Genomic DNA, 14,494 nt, shown 5'->3' with positions numbered 1-14,494 from the left:
ACTCCGATTAAGGCGAGGGAAGGATTTGGAGCTAAATGAACAGGGCACAAAAGTCTTGATCAGAGAAGGAGAAATCAGGATAAAAAAAGAACACTCAGGTAAGAAATAGCAATAGAACAACTTTCTAGTCAGTAGAGATGAAGAGAACAGTCTGAGGAGCACCTTCAGAGCAGGTGGGCCTTCAGTAGTGACCTTTTAGCACTGTTTCCACAGCAGGTCACCTCTTCTGAACCCTGGGTCAGCACACAGTCCCCGACAGCGTTAAGTCTGTCTCGTTTTGAAATGGTGTCACGGTTAGCCTCGGCTCCCTTAGCTTTTACCCCGTTTTGTGACATGAACTCCCTAAGAATACAGCGAGAGCTATGGACTCACTGCTCAGGAAAATGCCCACACAAACACTCTGCCCATCACTTCAGGGAGTTCACGGGCCCCCAGAAGACCTGTGCTGTCCAACATGGTAGCCAGCAGCAATACGTGGCTATGGAGCACTTGAAATGTGGCTACTGGGTGCTGTAAGTGTAAAATATAGCAGATTTCGAAGACTTCATACCAAAACAAGAATGTAAACTATTACCTAAATAAATTCTTCTTATTGATCACATCTTGAAACGATAACATTTTGGATATAATGAGTTAAATAAAATGTTATTAAAAAATTTCACCTGTTTCTTTGCACTTTTAAAAAATGTGGCTACCAGAAAATCTGAAATCATGCATGTGACTCACAACATCTTTCTACTGCACAGCACTGCTGTCGAGTCCCAAGGTGCTGGTCTGTTCAACGAGTTCTAAAAATGCAGAAGGGGATTTGTGAGCATTAATTGCTGGAGATGCTATTGCTTCATCACCTTTAATGTGAAGTCCAGATGGCAGCCCACACAGTCCCCGATCCAGTGGGCCTGCATGCCTTTTATTCCATACCATTCTGGAAGGTCTGCCAACGCGTCCTGCATGGCCTGTAGGAATGAAAGCAGAACGGAGAGGTAGAAGCACAAAGGTTGTTTAAGAGAAAGCAAATGACTTGGGGCTTGCTAAGGTAGGACAAGTTGGGACACTGAAGGAGGCTCAGGGTTTAGTCCTCTTCTCGTTCATTTGCGAATCAGAGGAGTCCAGCAAAGGTTAGACACAGATGCACTACCATCACACTGGTTTGTGTAAACATGTGCTATCAGAAGCGCACATTTATTTTCATCGTTATTTGTCTACTTTTAATCCTACATTCCTATAAAGGGAAGCTTTTCAATAAATTATTCTCTATGGTCCCAAGTACATGCCAGCCCTTATCATTTGATGATTAGACACATTCCTTCAACAGATGGATTTAAAAGTAAATCATATATTTGTAATGTGAAGTTTCCAATTTTAAATTACTAATTGTATTATGGGTAATACAGGCAACATAATGATGCTCTATTTGTCTAGTATTTTGTAACTCATACAGTGCCTTTACACACATCTCTCCTCATACACTCTGGTAAGGTGGCTCATTTTCAGATCAATGAACTCATGTTGAGAGAGGTTATTGCTCTCCCATGCAAGGCTGCAGGAATGGACAAGCCAGGACCAGAACCCAGACTTGCTAACAGCATTCTCTCCCCTACCATGCAGAGATGCTTACTCTACTGTGTGATAAATAACACAGAGCATTTTCCATACCTGTCATCTAGCTAGCCATCCATTCTCATCTATTCAGGAGAGTCTGGAAGCTTCAAGATCCAGAAATTCCTTCTGAGGCAGAAATTGTGGATAATGGACACCATCAAGCTGACCAGCAATGTGTTCATTCGTTTATTCCACCAGAATGTATTAATCATTCACTCCTCCACAGCAGGACCTCACCTAGGCACTGGGGGTGTGGGCGTACACAAAGCAGGATGTGCCAGAGTCCCCAACATGAAGTGTAAATAATGCACAAATGAAATCTGCTGCTATTAGTTGGGTAATTGATCCAAATTCAATGTCAAATGCAATTAGTGTCAAAGAAGATGCGACAAGGGTCGTGCAGATGAGTCAAGGGAAAAGAAAAACAGTGGGAAAGTAGGGGAGAAGAGGAGCAGAGTGAAAAATAGGGAAAGCTACAGAAGAGTTGGCAGGTAGACCACAGAGAAGAAAGAAAGTCCCAGGAGGTGGGTGAGTGAGGACAGAAAAGCTCCAAAAAGAAAAGCAAGCAAGAAAAAAGAAGGAGAATTTGAGAGCAGAAGTGAGGCAGACAGGTAACAGAAATGGAGCCGGCAAGGGAATGAAAACTGACAAAAGAGAAAATTCTATTGTGTGTGGTGCCCAAGCAGCTAGAGTGCCTCCCCACAGCAGGGTGTAATGAACAGCTGCTACAATAGAAAGCACTGGACTACCATCTGGTCAATAAGAGGGTGAGCCTTCCCGCAGCAGGGCTGTCAATCTTGAGTGATGAACAAAGGAAAGAGGTAAGAGAACTACACTAACATTACAATAGAATCAGACATGTGTGTGCAAACTGGAAGGAGAGCACTGGAAAGACTTCGTGAGGAGTTCAAGCTGTCCTTTTAACAGAACATCATGCCAAGGCTTAATAAAGGTAGGTCCCCTTCTTTTCTGCTACCAGCGAACCTAGTGACAGGACACTCAGCACAATCCTCAATGTAGAGACCCAACGACCTGGCTGGTGTTTACAGGTCATTTTCAACAGTGATCCTAGGGTTCTCCCACTTCTGGACTGTTACTCAAGGAAGATGAAAATGCTTTTTTTGTGTGTGAGGAAGACTAGCCCTGAGCTAACATTGATGCCAATCCTTCTCTTTTTTGCTGAGGAAGACTGGCCCTGGGTTAACATCCGTGCCCATCTTCTTCTACTTTGTATGGGCCGCCACCACAGCATGGCTTGATAAGCGGTGCGTCGGTGCGTGCCCGGGATCCGAAGCTGTGAACCTTGGGCCGCTGAAGCGGAGCGTGTGCACTTAACTGCTGTGCCATGGGGCCGGCCCCTGAAAACACTTTTAATGAGGAAATGTAATCAACTAGAAACTGGGTATTTTAAAGTCTACCTGGTCATTTGAAAAGGAGATCCAGGGCCGGCCTCGTGGCTTAGCAGTTAAGTGCATGTGCCCCGCTACTGGCGGCCCGGGTTTGGATCCCAGGCACGCACCGACGCACCGCTTCTCTGGCCAGGCTGAGGCCGTGTCCCACATACGGCAACTAGAAGGATGTGCAACTATGACATACAACTATCTACTGGGGCTCTGGGGAAAAAAAAGGAAGAGGATTGGCAATGGAAGTTAGCTCAGAGCTGGTCTTCCTCAGCAAAAAGAGGAGGATTAGCATGGATGTTAGCTCAGGGCTGATCTTCCAAACAAAAAAAAAAAAAAAAGAAAAGGAGATCCATGAAAACCAAATAGCTGGTAAAGAAGATTCAGAAAAATTTAATGTAAGTTTTGATAATTCAACACGATTTTTGCTTAAAAGACTTTATGATGTTGATGAAACTATATTCTGCTAGGTGTGCTTGCCCAGTCTCCCAGGGTAGGATCAAGGGAATCAAGAGTTGCAGTTTTAAGTAAAATAAGGAGCAGATCAACATCTGCTAAGGCCGTACATATGTTCCATTTTCTTGTGATTGTGACAAGGCTTTCCACAGGAAATATAAATACTTTATGGTTACAAATATAGTTGCCCAACAGGACCATTATGTGTCTGTATTTGCCTAAGCGAAAAACGACTTTCGAAAAGGTGATTATTCATTAAGCTTCAACTCAAGTGGCTTGCTGTTAGTTTCTCAAAAATACCAAGCCAGCCTCAATGGCCTTGGCACGTGCTGTGGTCTTGCCCTGGAACACCATTTCCTTACCCTCCCCATGGCAGCTGCTGAGTCTCAGCCTAAATGCCGCTACCTGAGAGAGGCCTGCGCTGGCCACCTAGTCTAAAGCAGGGGCCCCTGTCATTCTCCTCCTTGCCCTTCACCACATCTAGAATTGTTCATCTCTTCTTTGATTGGCTTGCTTGCTTGTGATAGTCTGGCTCATCCTCTGGATTGTAAGCTCCCTGAGAGCAAGGGTCATGCTCAGTTTTGTTCACCACTGTATACTCAGCACCTATAGCTGCTGATACACAAATAGCCACTTTGAATACGTGAAAAAATGAATAAATGAGAAATGGGCCTCATGCCGAGGTAACACAGAGAACAACCCTTTTCCCTCCTCTTCTCCCCTGCTGATAATGAAGAGGAAGCCTGCCTCTAAAATCTGGAGCAGCCAAGGCTCTGGTTTCAGCAGACCTGTCCCCGTGGTCACACTACTGACTGTGGACAGGCGGCCTCATCCTCCGGGGCATAGAGCCAACAGTGGGCCCCTTGATGGTCTTTCAGTGTCACTGCTGTCCCTTTCTTTCCCTCCCTCAAGGATCTCAAGAGGCCTCAATCCCGTGACTGTAAGTCTGTAAACTTTCTACTTTAAGAGGAAGTTACAAAAAGTCGGAAAAAAAAAAAAGAAAAAAAGTTGATACCAGATTTATATTTAAAGGTGACTTTTTTTTTTGCGGGGGGGAGGAAGATTAGCCCTGAGCTAACATCTGTTGCCAATCTTCCTCTTTTGCTGAGGAAGATTGGCCCTGGGCTAACATCTGTGCCCATATTCTTCTACTTTATATGGGACGCCGCCATAGCACGGCTTGATGAGCAGTGCATTGGTCCACACCTGGGATCTGAACCCGCGAACCCCGGGCCACCGAAGCGGAGCACACAAACTTAACCACTATGCCACTGGGCTGGCCCCTAAATGTGACTTTTGTGGGGTTTAAAAATCACTCAGGGTGGTGGCCATTAGGCAGTATAAGATCTTACTCATCAAAGAAAAGTTAAATTATATTCCATATGTAGTTTACATGAATTTAGCTGGATACTAATTCTTTGGAAACTAACTAACCACATACATAAAGGGTACAGATGAAACTCAGCCAACTAGAAAATTAACTTGATTGAAAGTGCCTGTTCCCTAACTCATTCAGATAAACAAATTTCTCCACATTTTCCCTTCCTGGCTGACATAAATGGAACATGACTTTGCTGAGCTATCTATGCATGTAACAGTTTAAGAATGCTGGAAAACAAATATTAGAAACATGAAGTTTCTGTTACAGTCAGCACAAACTTGAAAAGTTGAACAACTAATTTACCATGACCCAGAGGTTAATGGCAGTTCTCGGATTTGAGCTTTCACATACTGTCCTAAAGACGCATAAGAGAGAAAACTGAATCAGTTGGTAAGAATTGCAATGTATACCTCATTTAAAATAAGGCTTTCCCAGCAGTAAGTTCTCTCAAAGAAACCAGCTGCTTGGAAGTTAGAAAATAGCGCGTGGTATCCTAATTCTGAACGAATCATCTACCAAAGTTTCCATGTACCGGTCAATTTCAATTACAAAATGGTCACTGAGCTCCTACATAGAAGACACTGTGTTTGGTTTAATAACCAAATGTGCCCTATGTGTGTTCCATCAACAAAAATCAGGAAACTCTATGGGCCAAACAGCCCAGGTATTTCAACGGGTAAATTGTAAGAAAAAGAAAGGGATGCAGAGGGAAATCTGTAGATTAAGACAATTAAAGGCATTATCAAATTAAAAAAAGTGAGGGTAAGAATAAACTACAGTGTCTAGGGAGGCATGTTTAGGTGATAAAACTATAGAGAAATGTAAGGAAGTGATTATTCTAAAAATCAGGAGAGTGGCTACTTTGGGGGTAAGGGAGGCAGTTTATTATGGGAAGGGGCATATGGAAGGTGTCTGCGGTGCTGGCAAAATTCAATATCTTAACCTATAAGAGTGGCTGCTTTAAAATAATTCAATAACCTATATATTTGTTTTATATGGTTATCTGCTTTTCATTTTACAAGAAGAATGTAAAAACAAAACAAAAACTTACTACTAAGTTTGGTACTGTATAGGTCACAACTCTTAATCCCACAACGCTCCCAGAGAGTATGGCGTAGGGAAAGGTTGGCCTGTGATCTCTCTGACTCAACTGCAAACTCTCTGGTCTTTCTCTATATCCTGCCAGGTCCAGAGCCTAGAACTGTGCGTTATACCCGGCAAATGCTCATTAAATTTCCATTTAATTCCCTCTGCTCAAGGAAGAGAATCAGAGAGCAGTACTACAGAACCAGGTGCCCAGCATCTAGGAAGGGAGGCAATACCGTTTGTAGAACAATTCCTGTAGACCCGGCACTTTTATGTATGTTGCCTCATTTAATCTTCACAACAGCAGCACAAGTCAAGGAGCAGTAGCTCCACCTTGCAGATGAGGAAACAAGTCTAAGAAATTTTCCCAAAGTCACCTCACAATTACGGGGTGGAACTGTGAAAGCACTTGAAGCAAGGTGTAGCTGCCTCCTAAGTTCATATTAATTCCTATACCCTACTATGCAGTTACTACTCTTCGACAGTAGTTAAATTCAGCTTTCCCATATCCACAGTTCAGATAGTTTCAGCTTATTTTTTTTTTTTAAGATTTTATTTATTCATTTTTTCCCCCCAAAGCCCCAGTAGATAGCTGTATGTCATAGGTTCACATCCTTCTAGTTGCTGCACGTGGGACTCGGCCTCGCGTTGGACGGAGAAGTGGCGCCTTGGGGCTTGCCCGGGATCCGAACCCGGGCCGCCAGCATCAGAGCGCGCGCACTTAACCGCTAAGCCACGGAGCCGGCCCTCAGCTTATTATTCTGTAACTTAGAAGAGGCTCTTATTAGAGATCCTCCTGCTTCTATTATCTTACTTATATTTTTAATTTATTCCTGGAAGGAGGACTCTGGTTGTAGAATCATAGGGCTGAGGTTGTCATCAAAATTCCCTCCCTTTATAGATGAGGACACAGAGGCCACGAGAGGTTTAGATATCTGCCCAACATCACTTAGCTAACTGGAGCCAGGCCAAAAACTCAGGTCTCTTAGTTCATTACTCAGCCCTCATTTAACTACAATGCACCTTCCTGATAACTTTTCTCCCCAATGGCACAGTGAACTTCTATTGTTTAGGCTGCCCAGCACCTGAAGTCTCTTCTTTCTTGGGAGGAACTGCAAGATATGTGAGCGGCAGGGCCCCACCACCAACTATGGAAGCTTTGAAAGGAGGTACTTTCCCCATCTTACTCTCCTCCCCCGTAGAAGCTAAACTGCATCACCAATCATAGGCTCAGTACAGTCTTAGAACACTGTGGCGTGACCCAGAGGCACAGGGTCAACTGGTTTAAATGCCACACTGGAATTGAGAGGCTGGAGATGCTGGTACCAATGGCAGCAATGGCTTAACCAGACCATTCCTGGGGCACGATTTTAGCTGTGTCCTTGTTCTCCCGATTCCTGCCTAAGCCTGGGTCTCCAGCCGTCCCCTCCAACTGTGAGTAACCTGATCTTCTGATCAATTCCTTTTAGGCTTTAGTTACCCAGAGTAACTTTATGTTGTTTACAACCAAATTTCCTAACCAATATCAATGGATCAAAAAAGTTTCAACATCCTGATGTATATCTACATTAGCTGAAACTGTACTGTCTTGATACCACTGTAGCAAAAGTGTAAAATTTTGAATATATTAATTATATATTAATATAATATGTTAATAAACTATTAATATTCTGATAAAATTATGCATTCTAGAAAGCTTTTCAATTTATGGAGCAACTTAAGGGGTCTTAATGCCAAAAAGCATGTAAATGGTGCATTATAAACTCTAAAAATGACCCATAGCTCTTTCTCTCCAATGATCAATAAGATTCCACTTAAGTTCCAGGCAAACCTACACGTGGTCTCATGGGATCTGATGTCTTTCCATCAGATAAAACCCCATTACAGGATTTGAAGGTTAGCTCCATATCCCACTCTACCCTCTCCTGCCACAGAAAATTTGGAGTTGACAGGGTCCAATTCTGACACCACTTCACATCCCCCCTTGCCCTGAATTACTGAGCCCCTAGTATATAAGCCCTCTTGCGCTATTTTTCTTCTAGATTGAATTGTCAAGGCTGGAATACTTCTCGCAGAGGTGCTTTGCTTATTCAGATCTCAGTGACGACAAAAGATTCAAATAGAATGAAATGTGAATGTTTTGATATGTTAATTATGGGGGGGAAAGACTGCTTAAAACCTTACCAATCTATGAATATTTTTAAAAACCAAAAGAAATTTAAAAAATAAACCAAATGAAATCAACATCCCAAGAACAACCCAGGCAAGCCCTCTTTAGTCCGCACTGTAAAATAAACACATTATTCATGGCTGATTTCTAATGACCAGGCTTTAGAGAGCACCTCCCAACAACCTCTCCTTCATCCCCGGGCTGGCCCTACCAAGTCTCCACCAGAACAGGAACAATGTGGGGAGTATTTACAGTGCCACAGTCGATCAACCCAAAGAGCTGTTTTTATTTGTTTTTTTTGGGTTTTGTTGAGATTATATCCTTCCTCCCTTTTTTGGTGTTGCAATTACAGTGATGATAGACAGTATTCATCTCATTTCATGTCTTTACATTTGGCAAAGAGTTGGCAGTGCTTCCCTTCCCCACCCTGGCCAACCTCAGTTTATAAAAATCTTACAGGTTCACAGAATCCTAAAACCTGGGGCAATAGCAGGTTTTGAGACTCCTAAAGCGCTAACGAAATCCTTTTTCAAATGAAATCTGAGGGAACCCAATACATAAGAGTTGAAAGCTAAATTATTCTAGGAGATACCCTGCTCTCTCTTCTTAGCCCTCTCCATCAACTCCCAAGACTTGGGCATAATTTGGAAACCAGTAATTTATTCAACTTCCCCCATTTAATAAATGAAAAAATAGCTAACTCAACCAAGTCAACAGCAGACCCCAAATAATGAATTATCCAGATCTTCTGATTGTTCTGGGACAACTATGCTTAGTTTTCAGGTATCCTTATGTAAATTAAACAAAAGACAACTTCTTCCATATGCAAAACCTAGAAAGTAATAATATGAATGGGCTTCTCATTTAATTTTTACAAATAATTACTGTATTTAATATTCATCTGGGGGCCGGCACGGTGACGTAGCGGTTAAGTGCGCGGGCTCAGCTGCGGGCAGCCTGGGTTTGGGTCCCAGGCGCACACTGAGGCACTGCTTGTCAAGCCATACTGTGGCGGCGTCCCACATAAAGTGGAGGAAGATGGGCACAGATGTTAGCTCAGGGCCAGTCTTCCTCGGCAAAAAGAGGAGGATTGGCATGGATGTTAGCTCAGGGCTGATCTCCCTCAGGGGGAAAAAAAAAAAAAATTTCATCTGAAGTCAAATTGTAAAGTTTCCCTGTGGTTATTATTTAACATATATAGAACTACTGCGGTTTACAAAGGCGCCTTATAATCACTTTGGCTAGGACAGGTCTGGAAAGACAGCCACTGTTGCTCTATAGGGACACCACCTGAATGAAGATGCTTTAAGAAGTTGAAACAGAACTGTAGTTAATGAGTCTGCATATGAGCCAGTGTTTAAGAACTGAACCATTAGGAGATGGGCTGAAGCAAACATCCAATCAAAAAGGCTAGAGTCATACAAAATATAATCAGGAATAAGAAAGAGAAAGATTAAAACTAAAAAGCTGGGGATAAAAAGGATTATATGTCACATGGCTAATCTGACTCTTTCTTCAAAGAAGCAGGAATAATGCCAGGAATAAATCCATACTTCCCAAGAGAGGATAGTACGTGAGCTAAAGCATTAAGAACAGTTGCAACAAGACCACAAATAAGAATTCTAGAAGTGGTTTTAGAAACATGATACATTTTAGAAGACCTCGGTAAAAAAAGTTTAGGCAAGCTGAGAAACAGAGAGTTTATAAAACAAGTGGATGTATTAGCTACTAACGGGAGAGCTGAGAAACCCTGAGAGCTGGACACAGATTTGAGACAGAATGGAAGAGACAAGATTTAATGAGATTTAATTAAAATGGACACTTTTTAAAAGCTTAACCCTTAACCTACTTCTGAATCAGTATGATTGGATTAGCAATTAGTTTTGAATTATAATTTGTATATATTTTTTCTAAAACTTATTCTTGTTGCCAAGATTTCTTTATTCTTTTTGTGTTTGGAATCATTTCAACGCAATCACTCCAAAGACACAGCATATATTTGAGTTGTAATAAAGGAAAATCAATCCTGAAGGCAGAAGATGTTTAAAAAATCTAGATGTCCCCTCTAGAATATTCTAGAGGAATAAACTCTCTCACCTCCTTGTCTCCCTCTCCTGCTTTGAAGTTATGCATGAAGATTTATACATTAAAAAGCTCATTTGGCATGATGTTTACCTCCCTCTGCTAGCCCTCTCTTCTGAAATGTGATATGTATTTCTAGCAAAATGCATTTGTCGTGGTATTTCAATGCAAAACATTTATTTACAAATAAGGTTGTGCTACCCAAGAGTCTCAATTCTACTGAAGCTGCTGTTAACCCAGACGGGAAATAATCAGGTCTGAGCAAGGCATCCTTCTAACCATATATGACCTGCCAATAAGGTGTGGATTCATGGGACTGCAGGCGCAAAAGGAAAAGAGGCACGAAGCAGCCCACGCATACATCCAGTGTGCATCTCAGAGCCATGTGACAGCGAGGGACAAACCAAGTGCTTCCAAATAGCTGGAAAGAAGGGAGTGCTTTCTGGGTACAACCATCAGGGATGGTCCCATGTGCACGCTCTGTGGGAAAGGATGTGGTGAAGGAAACCAGGAAGCTGTGGTAGCAGCCAATTTGGCTGATCTCTTCTTATTCATATATCCGCATATTAACTCACTTATTAACACACTTACCAGTCTTTTTTTTTCCTTCTGACCCAGGTAACCCACTTTTTTAGCAGCAGAACAGTTCTAATTCCACTAATCCAAGAGATGGTGACTACAGTTTCTGAAATGTCACCACCACGCTCCTAAGAATGCAGATGACAGAGGACAAACTCTCCCAACGACAGAGTCACCTGTCTGATGAGAAAGGCTTTGATTCCCAGAGGCCACCCTTGTCACCCCACCACCTCTAGGTCAACAGGACAAAAGAGAGGCCATAACTGCCCCCCACAGGAGGGGAAAGAGTAATTAAATAGCTACACCTCGGGTACTCAGCCCAATCCGCAGCACTAGGCCCCCTTTGCCTGAAAAGGTGGTTTTGTTCCAGGAAAGCAGAGCCTTGGCAGCAAGACTGAAAGCTTTTATTGGTCTAATCAGGGAAAACAAAATGGGGACAGCAGTCCCAGGGGGACATTCAGCTCAATTACCTTCAAGTTGGAAGCCTGCCTATAAATTAAAAACTTGCAGGAACATAAGACCATCCCTTTCCAAGACACTCAGTTCTAAAGATGTGTAAATAAATGCTGACATAACCCTGCTATCAGGCTGTTTTGTTTTATGATAATCAAAATGGTTAATTATTTTTATGGAAAATTTGGAAAAGACAGAAAAGGATGAAGAAAAATAACAATTACCCACAATCGATTTAAGCACTGGAGATCACTATTAATATTTTGTTCTATCTCCTTCCATTCTACTTATATCTCATCTTCAATGATTCTAAGACGCACATTTCCCCACAAGCTCTGAAACTGAGATATGTCTTACAATCAATGGTGTCTTTGATTGACAGCATTTGTCTTTCTTAGTGGAGCATAAAATTTAAAAACAATCGTGTGTTAGAACTGATAAAATGTAGTATGTGAGTGTATACTTATGTACACGTTTTTACACAGTTAAGATCATGCTGTTAATATACTCTTTTTAAACCCCTAGAGTTTGCATTTTACCAGAGTTCACAACTTATTACAGCTCTAGAAAGGATTAAATCTCTATTTTGAGGGGCCGGCCCTGTGGCTTAGCGGTTGAGTGCGGGAGCTCCGCTACTGGTGGCCCAGGTTCGGATCCTGGGCGTGCACCGATGCGCCGCTGTCTGGCCATGCTGAGGCCTCGTCCCACATACAGCAACTACTAGGATGTGCAACTATGGCATGCAACTATCTACTGGGGCTTTGGGAAGAAAAAGAGAAAAAAAAAGGAGGAGGATTGGCAATAGATGTTAGCTCAGAGCTGGTCTTCCTCAGCAAAAAGAGGAGGATTGGCATGGATGTTAGCTCAGGGCTGATTTTCCTCACACACACACAAAAAATCTCTATTTTGAACAAATCTGACACTCAGAATTAGCCACACTGGAATAGTAAGCAAAATATATACAGAAATGCAAAGATACTGTGGAAACTTCTCCTTTTCCATAAGAGGAACCTTTTTTTGAAAAACAAAACAAAACAATATAATATGGATACGTATGCATCTGTTAGTGACTGTTTGCTTCCTTAATAGCAGCGGCAGCCACTGGATCAGTCTCACTGTTCTCCACGAAGTTGGGCTCAGAAGGCCCTGGAGTAAGGATGGTGAGTTGGAGCAGAGAAGAATGACGCAAAACCTGACACTGCTCCAGCTGAGGCCAACAAGCCAATTCCAACTAGAAAACCTCTAATCATTGCACTTTCCATTACCTGGCCATTTGTGCCCCCTCCCTGTACCTATTACATTTCCTAACTGGCTAATGCCCTGCCTTCCTGCAACACATCCTGCCTGCAAGTGGTTCTTGGAAATGCTTGGCTGCTTGAGAGCTAGTGCTCAAGGGCAGGTGGAAAGAACGCAGGCCTGGGACTGAGCAGACTGAAGCTGGGTCCTGGCTTTCCTGGGCTTGGGGGCCTCAGTCATAAAATGAGGAATGGGCTGGGTCAGTTATTTTCAAGGACACTTCAAGCTGGCAATCAGCCCCCTGAGGAGCAGGAGGGGGCAGGATGTGGGCAGCTTAAAATAAAGCAACACCTTATCCCTTTATTTTAATTTGCTTTTAGACATCATATTGATTTTGTAATTTCAAGCAGCAGTAAAGGCAGCCATGAGGATTTTTTTGTTTGCTTTTACGTTTTTCAGATCAGGGCAGGGATTTAAAAGCACGAGAGACTCTGAGCCAAAGGCGGGGTGGGGGTGGGGGAGACGCGCAATGTTCTCTCAAGTTTCTTCTAGCTTTAAAATTCAAATGACTCCCTAAGCTAAAGGGTTTCATGGCGACACTCACTAGCCCTCGCTAGCACACCCAGGGACTCCCCTACAGGTGCTAATAAATCCCCTTCCTCTCCCACGGGGAGTCTAGGCTCACACCTCGAGAAGCAAGTTGGCCTTCATACTCCAAAAGAACCCGGCCAGGAGTCTGGAAAGGCTACTCAAGGTTCAAGAGCAAGACACAATGTTTAGTTCTGTCTTCACTCTTTCTCAATCAAATTTACAACTTATTTTATTGTCAATATACCATAAGAAGTATATTATTAATTTATTTCTCCCATTTTCCCTTTGCAGTCATTCCTTTTTTCTTGAAAACAAAAACCAAAAACAAAGGAAACCTTCCTGTTTGCAGAGCATGTGTGCCGACCTGGAGACCATGCATTTCCTTCAGCAGTTCTCTTTCATCCTCACATGCTGGGGAGAGGGTGTGCAGGCACTACTATCTTCAATTCCCTGATGGGAGGGACAGCAGGGTGTCGGCAAGATTCTTACTCAGGGGCGAGGGAAATAAGGCCATTACGGAGAATTGACCTAATAGCCACATACAGATGTGACTAGGCATTCATTGGTGGGGGACATTCTGGAAGCAGGCAGGAAGGCACTGCATTTAGGGAAAGGAAATCTAATTGCCTGTATCGTCTAGAAACACCATGGGTCTCCAAATCCAGAGCTGGGACCCTGCCCTGCACCAACTCTGGTGAACTTTTCCAGGCAGAAGTTCCCTCTACGCCCTGCTCAGAGCCAGCCAGCTGCCTCCTCCTGCAGTGTCGCCTTCACCCCCAGCTGACACTGAAGCGCCTGCTCCCTCAGCTGTGGCAGTGGCAGGGACACAAGTCTCCTGATCCCCTCCAGGCAGCCTCTTGCTTGCCTGGGAAGTACTGGGGAACTGTCAGCCTCAAGTCGCCTACTCTCCTTTTGCCGCTGTCCCCCTCCCACCCCTGCCCACTCCCACCCCCAGAGAGGCTTCCTTGTAACAACTCCCACCTGTGCCCCTTGGCACCAGCCAATGATGGAGCACCCTGAGGGGGGCTGAGAGGATAGGACAGAAGGTGGAGAACTGAGTTCAACTTGTAGCTTAGGAGAGAAAAGATCCTAGAGAGGCAGGGAATATAGAGAACAGAAAGAAGTAAGAGATATTATGTAAGAAGGAGCAGAATTTAACAATTAATTAGCTGTGTGAGACGAGGAGTCAAACCAGATCCCAGAGACGGGAGAGGTCTGCCGTTTCCAAAAGAAGAGACAGCGGGGCATGGGGGAGAGTTCCGGAAGGAAGACGGCTCGCTTTGTCGCTCTGAGGGTGCGTCTGGGCACTGCTCTGAGTCCCAGGGTCCAGAGCCTGCACGGGCTCTGCCACTCCTACCACTCAGGAGCTAATAAAATATTTTTAAAAGGGGGGAGGGACAAGGCCACCCTCAGCCCTGACTGACCACAGAGGGGCATGGTGGGGATGAATGCAGCGAT

General features: G+C 43.6%; 1 protein-coding gene across 2 annotated transcripts in view; it reads right to left on the bottom strand.

Annotated features, from left to right (window-relative positions):
- The window catches only part of LARS2 (leucyl-tRNA synthetase 2, mitochondrial), a 173,494-nt gene that overhangs the window by 67,710 nt on the left and 91,290 nt on the right, over positions 1-14,494 (bottom strand). For both annotated transcript variants that reach the window (XM_014791286.2, XM_087430848.1), the window contains exon 8: positions 849-956. In XM_014791286.2, the coding sequence (XP_014646772.1) occupies positions 849-956 (108 nt within the window). The remainder of the gene's footprint in view (positions 1-848; positions 957-14,494) is intronic.

This window comes from Ceratotherium simum, chromosome 5, assembly GCF_057802395.1.
Source record: "Ceratotherium simum simum isolate JZ-2026a chromosome 5, ASM5780239v1, whole genome shotgun sequence".
Taxonomy (NCBI): Eukaryota; Metazoa; Chordata; class Mammalia; order Perissodactyla; family Rhinocerotidae; genus Ceratotherium; species Ceratotherium simum.
This window is presented reverse-complemented; position numbering and strand designations above follow the sequence as displayed.